This window comes from Scyliorhinus torazame, chromosome 14, assembly GCF_047496885.1.
Source record: "Scyliorhinus torazame isolate Kashiwa2021f chromosome 14, sScyTor2.1, whole genome shotgun sequence".
Lineage (NCBI taxonomy): Eukaryota > Metazoa > Chordata > Chondrichthyes > Carcharhiniformes > Scyliorhinidae > Scyliorhinus > Scyliorhinus torazame.
In genome coordinates, this window is record NC_092720.1 from 52,375,845 (window position 1) to 52,391,252 (window position 15,408).

The window sequence follows — 15,408 nt, forward strand, 5'->3', positions numbered from 1 at the left end:
CCGAAGTTAAGTATAGGCCTGTTAGTTGTAGAAGTAGCTTAGACGTAGAATTTGTGCATGAGTAGCGATTACTGTGTATAATAAATGTGCTTTGATTTAAATCTTACTAATTGGTGTATTGGGTTATTGATCATTACTCGGACTTGAACCTCGTAGCGGTATCATAAAGATATCTGGCGACTCGAGAACAAAGGTAATAAAACACAGCAATTGAACCAAGGAGAAAATCAGCAACAGGAGTTATGTACAGGCCTCCTAACATCAGGACCAGGGGCACAATATGCACCACGAAATAGAAAGGGCATGTGTGGTGATACACCACTGTACTTCCCTACCACTGTACATAGTATATAATATGTGTGTAACGTGGCCCTGTAATACTGTGTATTGTACTGTAGCTCTGCAGACGTTCGGTCACTGGTAGGTAACCCGACCTGGCCACGGAGAGCACCGCCTTAGCCACTCCCCCGGGAGTTAGTATAAGAACCCTCTTCTGGGACCGGCCCCATTCTGTCTGGGGTCATCTGTGTCGGGTAAGCCTCCCATGTAGTATATTAAAGCCAGAGTTAAAGTCTCACATGTCTTTGTGGTTCTTGACGCTTAGCGCATCAGCATGTCAGAAAGGCAAGGTCACAGTGATCATGGGGGGACTTCAATATGCAGGTGGACTGGGTAAATAAATGTTGCCAGTGGACCCAAAGAAAGGGAATTCATTGAATGTTTACAGGAGGGCTTTTTGGAACAGTTTGTGATGGAGCTCACGAGGGAACAGGCCATTCTCGACTTAGTGTTATGTAATGAGCCAGACTTGATAAAAGATCTAAAGTAAGGGAACACTTAGGAGGCAGTGATCAGAATATGGTCGAATTCAGTCTGCAATTTGAAAGAAAGAAGGTAGAATCAGATGTAAAGGTGTTACAGTTAAATAAAGGTAACTTCAGGGGCATGAGGGAGGAACTGACGAACATCGACTGGGAGCAGAGCCTAGTGGGAAAGACAGTAGAACAGCAATGGCAGGAGTTTCTGGGAGTAATTGAGGACACAGTACAGAGGTTCATCCCAAAGAAAAGAAAGGTTATCAGAGGGGGGCATTAGGCAGCCATGGCTGACAAAGGAAGTCAGGGAATGCATCAAAGCAAAAGAGAAAGCCTATAATGTGGCAAATAGTGGGAAGTCAGAAGATTGGGAAGGCTACAAAAACAAACAGAGGGTAACAAAGAGAGAGATAAGGAAAGAGAGGATCAAATTTGAAGGTAGGCTAGCCAGTAACATTAGGAATGATAGTAAAAGTTTCTTTAAATACATTAAAAACAAACGGGAGGCAAAAGTAGACATTGGGCCGCTCCAAAATGACGCTGGTAATCTAGTGATGGGAGACAAGGAAATAGCTGAGGAACTAAATAAGTACTTTGCGTCAGTCTTCACAGTAGAAGACATGAGTAATATCCCAACAATTCAGGAGAGTCAGGGGGAAAGAGTTGAATATGGTAGCCATCACAAAGGAGAAAGTGCTAGAGAAACTAAGAGGTCTAAAAATTGATAAATCTCCGGGCCCAGGTGGGCTACATCCGAGAGTTCTAAAGGAGATAGCTGAAGAAATAGTGGAGGCGTTAGTTATGATCTTTCAAAAGTCACTGGAGTCAGGGAAAGTCCCAGAGGACTGGAAAATCGCTGCTGTAACCCCCCTGTTCAAGAAGGGAACAAGAAAAAAGATGGAAAATTATAGGCCAATTAGCCTAACCTCGGTTGTTGGCAAGATTCTAGAATCCATCGTTAAGGATGAGATTTCTAAATTCTTGGAAGTGCAGGGTCAAATTAGGACACGTCAGCATGAATTTAGTAAGGGGAGGTCGTGCCTGACAAACCTGAGTTCTTTGAAGAGATAACAAATAGGTTAGACCAAGGAGAGCCAATGGATGTTATCTATCTTGACTTCCAAAAGGCCTTTGATAAGGTGTCTCACAGGAGACTGCTGAGTAAAATAAGGGCCCATGGTATTCGAGGCAAGGTACTAACATGGATTGATGATTGGCTGTCAAGCAGAAGGCAGAGAGTTTGGATAAAAGGTTATTTTTCAGAATGGCAACCGGTGACGAGTGGTGTCCCGCAGGGTTCAGTGTTGGGGCCACAGCTGTTCTCTTTATATATTAACGATCTAGATGACGGGACTGGGGGCATTCTGGCTAAGTTTGCCGATGATACAAAGATAGGTGGTGGGGCAGGTAGTATTGAGGAGGTGGGGAGGCTGCAGAAAGATTTAGACATTTAGGAGAGTGGTCCAAGAAATGGCTGATGAAATTCAACGTGGACAAGTGCGAGGTCTTGCACTTTGGAAAAAAGAATAGAGGCATGGACTATTTTCTAAACGGTGACAAAATTCATAATGCTGAAGTGCAAAGGGACTTGGGAGTCCTAGTCCAGGATTCTCTAAAGGTAAACTTGCAGGTTGAGTCCGTAATTAAGAAAGCAAATGCAATGTTGTCATTTATCTCAAGAGGCTTGGAATATAAAAGCAGGGATGTACTTCTGAAGCTTTATAAAGCACTAGTTAGGCTCCATTTAGAATACTGTGAGCAATTTTGGGCCCCACACCTCAGGAAGGACATACTGGCACTGGAGCGGGTCCAGCGGAGATTCACACGGATGATCCCAGGAATGGTAGGCCTAACATACGATGAACGTCTGAGGATCCTGGGATTATATTCATTGGAGTTTAGGAGGTTGAGGGGAGATCTAATAGAAACTTACAAGATAATGAATGGCTGAGATAGGGTGGATGTAGGGAAGTTGTTTCCATTAGCAGGGGAGACTAGGACCCGGGGGCACAGCCTTAGAATAAAAGGGAGTCACTTTAGAACAGAGATGAGGAGAAATTTCTTCAGCCAGAGTGGTGGGTTTGTGGAATTCATTGCCACAGAGGGCGGTGGAGGCCGGGACGTTGAGTGTCTTTAAGACAGAAGTTGATAAATTCTTGATTTCTCGAGGAATTAAGGGCTATGGAGAGAGAGCGGGTAAATGGAGTTGAAATCAGCCATGATTGAATGGTGGAGTGGACTCGATGGGCCGAATGGCCTTACTTCCGCTCCTATGTCTTATAGTATAGAATGATAACAGCAAAGGAGACCGCCATTCAGAAGCAGGGATAGAAAGATAGAACTACAAGTATGGGGGTCCAAACGGTAGCACTGGAGGTGCCTCAGTCTTTGCATTTATCCATAAAGGTGTGATCTTGTTTTCTGATCGGTTACCATGTTGTTAAATGCAACTGGTACCATTTAAATCAGAGGTCTGCGTGGGTTTCACCCCCACAACCCAAAGATGCGCAGGTTAGGTGGATTAGCCACGCTAAAATTGCCCCTTAATTGGAGAAAAAAATTATTGGGTGTTCCAAATTTATAAGAAAAAAATCACAGATTTAAACAAAATGATTCCTTCCACCTCCTTGAATCCTTCTACACTATTACATTTCTGATGACCAGTGGCATTCTTTAACCTACCAAAATACAGTCCTAAATTCCATTTTTAAATGTTTGCTGATAATCTTTCTGTTTTGGAAGTTTATTCTTTACTCTTACACATATCTTGAGTGCCCCCGTCAATAATTTGTTTCCTGAATGGGATACATTGTACCATTATGTGCTGCCCCATTATACCCAAATACAAGTTAAGGTGTATAATACAAGGTGTACAAGTTAAGATCACAACACCTTCTATCAGCACAGTATCTGGAATCTGAAGACCACGCACCATTTTAAGAGATCACAATAGATCAAAATGCAAATGTCGTATACACCGAATACACTTAACTTGTATTTATTTGATATATAAAATTACCTCAACATGTGGAGTGTCTCCCAGCTGTAGATTGTTGAACATTGCTGCATAATCACCATTCAAGATCATTAATTCTTCATGAGACCCTCTCTCAGTTATACAGCCATCCTTCATCAACAGCACCTCATCACAGTCCACCAAATACTGCTCAAATTAGACAGAGATTAAATTAATTCCTTTATGCATTTTTACAACTCACGCACAATGTCATGCCATGTTGTTTCAAAATTATATTTTATTGGTTAAGACCAAATGAAAATTATGGTACTGGTCAACAAACACTATGCTAAATGAAATAAATTCCTCTCACCTCTTAGCAATAGACAAATTATCTGTAAATAATGCTAAACTGAAAAACAAAGTAACTTGCCAGCTTGCAAGATTGGTGCATTTACCCCTGCAACTACAAGTTGCCCTAATTTTCTGCTCTCCTGCTTTATCTTGTCCATCACGATAACAAACGGTTTTATTTCCCCCCCAAAAAAACATTTTTTCCTCATTTAATTCAACTTTTTGTGAATTTAACGGTTAATCATCAACTTAAAAATTGAGAGTAGTAGATCGCTTTCCTGAGTCATCTTCATTCTTTCAATCAATTTTGACCACTTCATGAATGTTTAATTTGCTTGTGACACTCAGATTAAAAGAAAATAATTGCACTCCTGGCAGTCAGCCTGATTTCAAACACTGTAAATTCTATTAAAAAAAGCAAGCCGACTAGTACTTACCAAGAATAAGCAGCAATTAAAGTTATGTGACAATAAAACTAAAACGAATTAGCAATGAAATTGATGAACACATTTTGATTAGAAGAGAGTTGAGCCCAGGTAGACTGGGAGCAAAGACTTTATGGTGAAACAGTTGAGGAACAGTGGAGAACCTTTCAAGCGATTTTTCACAGTGCTCAGCAAAAGTTTATACCAACAAAAAGGAAGGACTGTAGAAAGAGGGAAAAGAGACCGTGGATATCTAAGGAAATAAGGTAGAGTATCAAATTGAAGGAAAATGCATACTGTCGTGTGAGAGTCCCTTTAAGAAAAGTGTCTTTCATCAAATGGCTGCAGTGATGTCATTGTGTGGGTGGAGCTAGAATGTGATTCTGCTTTTTACTTTCGTTCTGAGCTGGAAGCTCTTTTGGCTCTGTGCTTTAGTTTCGCTTTCAGTTGGAGAGCTGCATTCAAACCAAGCAAATGTATTTTGGCCTCTCTCTCTTCATGCTAAAAAATGTTTCCAGATCATTTGATGATTTCAAAGTAATACCTGTTTCTGTAAAGAATGCAAACCTACTGTCTTTGTTAAAAAGGCTTTTTTTGACTTATGGATGTTGTTAGGAAAGTTACTAAGGGTTACCTAGAGAGTACTGTATCTTTTTGGGGGGTTATCAGTGTTGGTAGTTGATAAGGTGTTTACTGTGTGTTTAGAAAATGGTAACGGGATTCATAGAATAAACATTGTTTTGTTTTTTAAAATACTTTAGATCTCTGTTGCATCACATCTGTAAAGTGGGCCCTTGTGCTCCCCATAACCAAAATCGATTCAAAATTGTAGATCAGGTGAACTCCATCATATACTTTGGTGTTCTCTAAACCCTGGCCAATAATAATACAAAGTGGCAAAGATTAGTGGAAGACTAGAGGATTGGGAAATCTTTAGGTGGCAACAGAAAGCTACTAAAAAAGCTATAAAGAGTAAAATAGATTATCAGAGTAAACTTGCTCAGAATATAAAAGTTTCTACAAATATATGAAACAAAAAAAGAGTGGCTAAGGTAAATATTGGTCCTTTGGAAGATGAGAAGGGAGATTTAATAACGTGAGATGAGGAAATGGCTGAGCAACTGAACAGATTTTTTGGGTTGGTCTTCACAGGGGAAGACACAAATAACATGCCAGTGACTGATGGAAATAAGGCTATGACAGGTGAGGACCTTGAGACGATTGTTATCACTAAGGAGGTAGTGATGGGCAAGCTAATGGTGCTAAAGGTAGACAAGTCTCCTGGCCCTGATGGAATGCATACCAGGGTTCTAAAAGAGATGACTAGGGAAATTGCAAATGCACTCGTAATAATTTACAAAAATTCACTAGACTCTGGAGTGGTCCCGGCGGATTGGAAAATAGCAAACGTGACACCACGGTTTAAAAAAGGAGATAGGCAGAATGCGGGTAATTATAGGCCAGTTAGCTTAACTTCGGTAGTAGGGAAGATACTGGAATCTATCATCAAGGAAGAAATAGTGAGGCATCTGGATGGAAATTGTCCCATTGGACAGATGCAGCATGGGTTCATTAAGGGCAGGTCGTGCCTAACTAATTTAGTGAAATTTTTTGAGGACATTACCAGTGCAGTAGATAACGGGAGCCAATGGATGTGGTTTATCTGAATTTCCAGAAAGCTTTTGACAACGTGCCACATAAAAATTTGCTGCATAAGATAAGGATGCATGGCGTTATGGGTAAAGTAGTAGCATGGATAGAGGATTGGTTAATTAATAGAAAGCAAAGAGTGGGGATTACTGGATGTTTCTCTGGTTGGCAATCAGTAGTTAGTGGTGTCCTTCAGGGATCAGTGTTGGGCCCACAATTGTTCGCAATTGATTTGGAGTTGGGGACCAAGTGCAATGTGTCCAAGTTTTCAGATGACACTAAGATGAGTGGTGAAGCAAAAAGTGCAGAGGATACTGGAAGTCTGCAGAGGGATTTGGATAGGCTAAGTGAATGGGCTAGGGTCTGGCAGATGGAATGCAATGTTGACAAATGTGAGGTTATCCATTTTGGTAAGAATAACAGCAAAAGAGATTATCTAAATGATAAAATATTAACACATGCTGCTGTGCAGAGGGACCTGGGTGTCCTAGTGCATGAGTTGCAAAAAGTTGGTTTACAGGTGCAACAGGTGATTAAGAAGGCAAATGGAGTTTTTTCCTTCATTGCTAGAGGAATGGAGTTTAAGACTAGGGAGGTTATGCTGCAACTGCATACAGTGTTAGTGAAGCCACACCTGGAGTATTGTGTTCAGTTTTGGCCTCCTTACCTGAGAAAGGACATACTGGCGCTGGAGGGTGTGCAGAGAAGATTCACTAGGTTAATCCCAGAGTTGAGGGGGTTGGATTACGAGGAGCGGTTGAGTAGACTGGGACTGTACTCGTTGGAATTTAGAAGGCTGCGGGGGGATCTTATAGAAACATATAAAATTATGAAGGGAATAGATAGGATAGGTGCGGGAAGGTTTCTTCCACTGGCGGGTGAAAGCAGAACTCGGGGGCATAGCCTCAAAATAAGGTGAAGTAGATTTAGGACTGAGCTTAGGAGGAACCTCTTCACTGTGAATCTTCTTCTGTGAATCTATGCAATTCCCTGCCCAGTGAAGCAGTTGAGGCTCCTTCATTGAATGTTTTCAAGATAAAGATGGATAGTTCTTTGAAGAACAAAGAAACAAAGGGTTATGGTGTTCGGAAGGGAAAGTGGAGCTGAGTCCACAAAAGATGAGCCATGATCCCATTGAATGGCGGAGCAAGCTCGAAGGGCCATATGGCGAACTCCTGCCCCTAGTTCTTATATCAGGAGGCAACTGTTCGGAAGGGAAAGTGGAGCTGAGTCCACAAAAGATGAGCCATGATCCCATTGAATGGCGGAGCAAGCTCGAAGGGCCATATGGCCTACCCTTGCTCCTAGTTCTTATGTTCTTATATCAGGAGGCAACTCTGAAAAGATTTAAAATAATTCCTCTGGTCTGTTATATCTCCCAATGTTCCTTGTTTTTTTTTTCAACCAATCTCCATATACTAACTGGAAAGTACTAAATGCAATTCCAAAGCTGAAAAGCCACCCTGAAGACTCTTATTTCAAGGCAGCTTATAATATTGAAGTTTCTTTCACTCTGGGCTGCAAAGGCAAGATTGCAATACCTGGCACACAGATTGCTCTAAGAGTAAGTCATCACACTAAAAATGATATCAAACAGAATGCAGGAGCTGGTTTAGCACACTTGGCTAAATAGCTGGCTTATAATGCAGAACACGGTAGTAGCAGCACAGGTTCAATTCCCGTACCAGCCTCCCGAACAGGCGCCAGATTGTGGCGACTAGGGGCTTTTCACAGTAACTTCATTGAAGCCTACTTGTGACAATAAGCGATTATTATTAATCTGACAATTACTGGTTCAAGAATTAGTCACATATGAGTTAAGTTATCTCTGATTTTTCCTGATCAAAATGCATAAATACCGATGCACTTAATCATTCAATTATTCAAGTATTCAAGTTGCTCAAAGTGAAACTAATGTGTCTAGATAAACAAAATACTTTATCTAACTAAATAAGAGGTTAATTTCTTGGTGCATTCCAACCAGGTGATATTCCCTCTCAAATGAATTAATTTGAAGCAGCAGATAAAATCTCTGCACTAACATATCCTTCCAATATCACACTTTCTACAAGAGGTTCCCAATTGAGTATTTTGGCACATAGCAAGTGTCAGGAAAAATTAGTTTAAAATTATGTATTTGCGGGTATTAGGAATAGCTTTAAGTAAGCTTAATTTTGTGTTTCTGCATTTGAAAGGGTCAATTACTTCAGTTTGGCTTAGATGCATGCATGACAATGAGAGTTTACAATGTGAAAACAAATAGGGCTTAAATGAAAACTCGATTATTGCTTATTGCTTAGTAACCAGGGACAGAATTTATTTTATGCTGGAACCAGAAGCTGGACAAGATCAGAGAGCTGCAGAAAGTAGACTTTGCAAAAGAACAAAAGAAAGTCCAAAAACAAGAGAGTGAGGGACAAAAGGAATGTCTCAGGAAGACAGTTAAGTTAAAGAATCATAGAATTCAAGTAAAAAGCAGAGAAAGAGCTTGGCGTTGAAGAGAAATCTGCAGGAACCAGATGTAAAGTCGGTTAGATGAGAAGCCAGACATTCGAGGTAAATCAAAAGATTGGTGATATCTTAATATTGATGAGAAGTCCACAGAGGTTGTATTGAGTGGCATTTGTTACTTGGTTTCAGAGTGTGGTGTGTCTGACCACAATTGACTTGTTGGTTTATATGGACTGTATATTTATTGAGAAAATTAGAGCACGAGATACATTTTGTAACTTGTGTTATCCATACAAATCTGTGTACATCTGTAAACTTCTCAGTGGGGTGAAGAGGTATTGCATTATAGTTAATATTTTCTTGTTTAATAAATGTTTTATTCTTTTGTTAAAAGTTAACCATAAGTCCCGTGACTGTTCATCCACATCTCTAAACAAAAAAAATGTTACAATCTACTGAGAAGGAGTTTCGCTCTGGGACCTGACTGTCCAGTCGTAACATCAGCTGGGATCATAACAAGGTTTATCATGGCTATCCTTTCCAACTCTCAACTTAAAGGGAAAATCCAAGTTCTGTTACACAAAATTTATACAATAATCAATAACAATTTACATAAAAACATGATCTACAAATATCAGCTCCTTCCACAAACATTGAAATTTATGAGGTTGTCCATTTTGGAAGGACAAATATGAATGCGGAATACAGGGTTAACGGTAGAGTTCTTGGCAATGTGGAGGAGCAGAGAGATCTTGGGGTCTATGTTCATACATCTTTGAAAGTTGCCACTCAAGTGGATAGAGCTGTGAAGAAGGCCTATGGTGTGCTCGCGTTCATTAACAGAGGGATTGAATTTAAGAGCCGTGAGGTGATGATGCAGCTGTACAAAACTTTGGTAAGGCCACATTTGGAGTACTGTGTACAGTTCTGGTCGCCTCATTTTAGGAAGGATGTGGAAGCTTTGGAAAAGGTGCAAAGAAGATTTACCAGGATGTTGCCTGGAATGGAGAGTAGGTCTTACGAGGAAAGGTTGAGGGTGCTAGGCCTTTTCTCATTAGAACGGAGAAGGATGAGGGGCGACTTGATAGAGGTTTATAAGATGATCAGGGGAATAGATAGAGTAGACAGTCAGAGACTTTTTCCCCGGGTGGAACAAACCATTACAAGGGGACATAAATTTAAGGTGAAAGGTGGAAGATATAGGAGGGATATCAGAGGTAGGTTCTTTACCCAGAGAGTAGTGGGGGCATGGAATGCACTGCCTGTGGAAGTAGTTGAGTCGGAAACATTAGGGACCTTCAAGCAGCTATTGGATAGGTACATGGATTACGGTTAAATGATATAGTGTAGATTTATTTGTTCTCAAGGGCAGCACGGTAGCATTGTGGATAGCACAATTGCTTCACAGCTCCAGGGTCCCAGGTTCGATTCCGGCTTGGGTCACTGACTGTGCGGAGTCTGCACGTCCTCCCCGTGTCTGCGTGGGTTTCCTCCGGGTGCTCCGGTTTCCTCCCACAATCCAAAGATGTGCAGGTTAGGTGAATTGGCCAATGATAAATTGCCCTTAATGTCCAAATTGCCCTTGGTGTTGGGTGAAGGTGTTGAGTTTGGGTAGGGTGCTCTTTCCAAGAGCCGGTGCAGACTCAAAGGGCCGAATGGCCTCCTTCTGCACTGTAAATTCAATGATAATCTATGATTAATCTAGGACAAAGGTTCGGCACAACATCGTGGGCCGAAGGGCCTGTTCTGTGCTGTATTTTCTATGTTCTATGTTCTATACAAGTTGCAATTGCAACAAAATATTATCTTCACTATCGCTGATTAGAATGCGGAATGGCCTGGTAAGCAGAAAATTATTTGGAACTATGTCTCGGTAGTGTCAAAAACAATCTCATCTCAAACTGACAGGATTAATTATTTAGACATACACATTATCAGAAATAAATTGTGTAACAATATAACTTGAGCATATATAATACTGATTAAGCCTGCATTTATCAAAAGAAATAGAAGAAATTTTAATTCATATTTTGTGTGCCTGCTTCAAAGAATCTTGGCATTTTAAAACATCAGCAGCTCCTTTACCCTTGATGCAAATTACCTGGAGCTGATGGGTGATAAAGAGAACAGTTTTCCACTTCAGCTGCTTTTTAATAGCATTGTTAAAGATGTGATTTCCGACATGGGCATCCAATGCACTGAGTGGATCATCCAAGACGTAAATGCTCCTGTCACTGTACAGAGCACGTGCTAAACTGATCCTCTGCCGTTGTCCTCCACTCAAGTTAGCTCCATGTTCTCCTACCTGTATTCCAATCAAATATCAGTGTACTATTAGACTACGGAAGTAAAATTTTGGCTTCAATGCTAAGTCAGCAATACAAGCATTCTGCTTTGAAAATAAGCTCCAGCTTTACCATAGTTTTAAATGAGTGAACATACCTTCCACAACCTCAGGACTTTACAACAAATTATGGTTTGCGGTCTTGTCATTGGAAAGAAATCAATGAGCTTTTCAATCATTATTAGCTCTTTTTATGCAGAAGTACAAATGTAGTAGTAATATTATTAAGATACCTGGGCACCTCCAGGTCAGTAAAGGCAAACTTGGGATGATTTCTAATAGGTTATGGAGTCCATTCAAGTTTTAAATGATAGTACAGCTGAATATTATATGGCAGCATAAGAGAAACATTAAGTTTAAGGGCATACTTGTGCACAAAAGTAACAAAAGATTTATTTTGAAATATGATGTCATAAGCCTTTTGAACAAAGGCCTTTTATCAAAGGATATGACTCCACAGAGCAAAGGAACATATATATATATATTAAAAATTGTGAAAACCTACATTAACTTTAACGTAAAAACGGTCCACAAGATTTTTCAGAGGCAAAAGATATGTGAAGAATATTTATTTATTTATTTTTCAAAAAAATATTTTTATTCAGGTATTTGCAAAATTTTTATAACAGTAACAAAAACAATAACACTGACATGGTAAAATAAACATTTCCCCACCTGACCCACTCTTCACACACCTCAACCATCTAACACCTATCCGCCTGCTACCCCCCCCCCCCCTTCAGAGTGCTGTTTCTGTCGACATTTTAATTTTCTCCGAGAAAGTCGACGAACGGCTGCCACCTCCGAGAGAACCCCAACATTGACCCTCTTAAGGCAAACTTTATTTTCTCAAGCCATGTCACTAACCCAGGTCTCTACACTCGGGGGCTTCGAGTCCCTCCACATTAAAAGGATCCGTCTCCGGGCTACTAGGGAGGCAAAGGCCAGGACATCGGCCTCTTTCACTCCCTGAACTCCCGGATCTTCTGACACTCCAAAGATCGCTACCTCTGGACTCGGCACCACCCGAGTTCCCAGCACCATGGACATTGCCTTCGCAAACCCCTGCCAAAACCCTCTCAGCTTTGGGCATGTTCAGAACATGTGGACATGGTTTGCTGGGGTTCCCGCGCACCTCACACATCTATCTTCTACCCCGAAAAACTTGCTCATCCTCACCGCCATCATGTGTGCCCGGTGGACCACCTTAAATTGTATTAGGCTAAGCCTGGCACATGAAGAGGAGGAATTAACCCTGCTTAGGGCGTCCGCCCATAGACCGGCCTCTGACTCTCCACCTAGCTCGTCCTCCCACTTGCCCTTAAGCTCCTCCACCGGGGTTTCCTCCGCCTCCAACAGCTCCTGGTAGATATCAGACACTTTCCTCTCCCCCACCACAGATACCGGACACTACTCTATCTTGTATCCCCCGTGGCGGCTGCAGCGGAAAGGCCGGTACCTGCTTTCTCAGGAAGCCTCGCACTTGCAAATATCTAAAACCATTCCCTGGCGGCAGTTTAAATTTATCCTCCAAAGCTTTCAAGCTGGGAAAGCTCCCGTCTATAAATAGATCCCCCATCCTTCTAATTCCTGCCCTCTGCTAGCTTTGGAACCCGCCATCCAGCCTGCCCGGTGCAAACCTGTGGTTGTTACAAATCGGGGTCCAGACCGACGCACCCTCCACCTTCTTATACCTCCTCCATTGCCCCCAGATCCTCAGTGCCGCCACTACCACCGGACATGTGGAGTATCGGGCCGGCGAGAACGGCAGAGGTACCTTTACCAATGCTCCCAGACTGGTGCCTTTACATGACGCCGCCTCCAACCGCTCCCATGCCGACCGTTCCCCCATTACCCACTTCCTAATCATGGCTATATTAGCCACCCAGTAGTCGTTGCAGAAGTTCGGCAGCGCCAACCCATCTTCCCCCCAAATACGCTCCAACAACATTTTATTCGGCCACGCAAAGCCCGAAATGATCTTGTTCACCCGCTTGAAAAAGGCCTTAGGGATGAAGATGGGGAGGCACTGAAAGACAAACAGAAATCTGGGGAGGACCATCATTTTCACCGTCTCTACCCTCCCCGCCAGTGATAACGGGAGCATGTCCCATCTCTTAAAGTCCCCTTCCATTTGCTCTACCAACCGGGATAGATTAAGCTTATGCAGTGCCTCCCATTTCCGAGCCACCTGGATTCCCAGATAGCGAAATCTCTTCCCTACCATTCTAAGCGGCAGCTCTCCCAGTCTCTCCTCCTGCCCTCTTGCCTGGATCACAAACATCTCACTCTTCCCCATGTTCAATTTATACCCCGAAAAACTGCCAAATTCTCCCAAGATCCGGTGAAGAATATTTATAAGGTATGTAATCTACATTCATCTTCCTCACAACATAGACTACTAAATAGTAGTTTTGGCTCAAAAACCATGCTTCAGCTTTTAAACCAGTTTTATGTGCTGCAATTAAATGTTTCAGCTACATGAGGACTGCTTCTTGTGGCTGTCTTGTACATGCTAACTAGAAACTGACTGAAATAGATACCAAAGCAGTAGTTGTGGAATAGTTGAAATGACCCTTAAATTGCCCCATAGAAAGCAGTATAATTGCACTTCTCCAATAACACAGCTATCCACTCAATCGCCATTTTCCTTCATGTCCTTGCATCAAAGGAGATAAATAGCTGACACTGCTTAAATTTCAGTGCAATAAATTGAGCTTCTGCAAGTATTTACATAATAGAGGAAACTTGCTGTCTCAATTGCACAAAGAATGACAAGGTGACAATTTGTTCATCCAAATACAACTTGAAACAAGCCGTAAATTTGCAAAGTTGGAGTAAGTCCAAAGAGTTGCCAGTGAAAACTGATTTACAAATTGGGCTCATCAGTGAAACCAAACAAGGAAAGTCTTTTTTCATGCCAGGTACTTGAAACTCTGGGCTGGATTCTCCATCCCGCTGCACCAGATTTCTGGTTCAGCATGCCGGCGGGATGCTCCGGTACACCGGGTTTCCCATTGTGGGGCAGCCCAACGCCGTCGGGAAACCCCCGGGCTGCAGGCAAAACAGAGCATCCCGACGGCGGAGAATCCAGCCCCATTTGTGGGAACATAACTAGTGAACTAAAATGGAACCCAGCGAGGGCATGCCGGACCCAGTTTCCAAATAGTTTGTTGAAAATGAGACAGGAATGGAGGATATCTAGCAATCCAAATAGAATCATAAAAGGACACAGCACAGAAAGAGGCCATTTACCCCATCATCTGTTACAGCTTTATGAAAGAACTATCAAATTTGGGACATGTCCCTGTTCCTTCTCCCTCACCTTATAAATTTTCCAGTCAATCTTTACTCAAAGAAAGTTTTTATTCAACCTGCACCCAACACCCTCAGATAGTAGATTTTAGAGAACAACTTGTTGAGTAACTTTCCCTTTGTCACGTCGGGTTCTTTTGCCAATTACCTGAAACAAATGCATTTGAGTCCTCTTATCACTGGAAAAAGTTTCTCCATCAAAACTATGATTTTGAACATTTTCCCTTAACCTTTTCGCCTGTAAGAACAATCCCAGCCTCTCTAATCTCTCCACATAATTGGAGTCTTGCATCCCTGGTACCATTCCATAGAGCATAGAGCAGGAGTAAGCTGATGACCATCAAACTGTTCAGCCATTCAATACTAATATTGGTCATAGCTAATCTTTGGCTTAAATTCCACTTTCCCACCCTCTCCACATCGCCCTCGATTTTCTGAGGGACAAAAAAATCTGTCGATCTCAATCTGAAATGTATTCAACGATGGAGCAATCACAACCTGCTGAGTTTTTCCAGCATTTTGTTTTTAATTTCAGATTTCCAGCATCCGTAGTATTTTGTTTATATCCTTCAGAATCTTTCTATGTTTCAAATGAGATAACTTTTAAAATCCAGAGAATATAGACCCAATTTACTCTCATTATAGAACATCCTTCCCATCCCAGGAACCAATCTGGTACACCTTCACTGTCCTGCTTCCAATGCAAGTATATCCTTCCCTAAATATAGCGACCAAAATTGTACAGTTTGCCAGATGTGGTCCCACCAAAGCCCTGTTTTTTGTTCCAATTCCTGCTTATTCTTGTACTCCAAAGCTCTTGCAATACAAGTCAAGATGCCACTTGCCTCCCTAATTGCTTGCTGCACCAGCAGAGTAACTTTGCCTCCTTAATTGCTTGCTGCACCTGCAGAGTAACTTTTCATTCCATGTATTAGTACATCCAAGTTCCTTTGAACATGAAAATTTACAAATTTCATGCCTTTATAAAAAACATTCTGCTCTTCTCCTCTCAGTGAATAACTCCAAACATCCCCACATTCTACTCCATCCACCATCCTGTTTTCCACACTTAGCCTGCTCATATCTATTTGCAGCCTT

The 15,408-nt window shown here is 41.7% G+C and overlaps 1 protein-coding gene across 4 annotated transcripts in view; it reads right to left on the reverse strand.

Moving 5' to 3' along the window:
• abcc5 (ATP-binding cassette, sub-family C (CFTR/MRP), member 5) overlaps positions 1 to 15,408 on the reverse strand; it is a 194,304-nt gene that overhangs the window by 94,470 nt on the left and 84,426 nt on the right. For all 4 annotated transcript variants that reach the window (XR_011934457.1, XM_072474195.1, XM_072474194.1 and 1 more), the window contains 2 exons: positions 10,753 to 10,956; positions 3,835 to 3,978 (listed from right to left, as the gene is read on the reverse strand). Coding sequence is in view for 3 of the 4 variants with exons in the window: in XM_072474195.1 (XP_072330296.1) it covers positions 3,835 to 3,978; positions 10,753 to 10,956 (348 nt within the window). In the remaining variant the exon portion in view is untranslated. The remainder of the gene's footprint in view (positions 1 to 3,834; positions 3,979 to 10,752; positions 10,957 to 15,408) is intronic.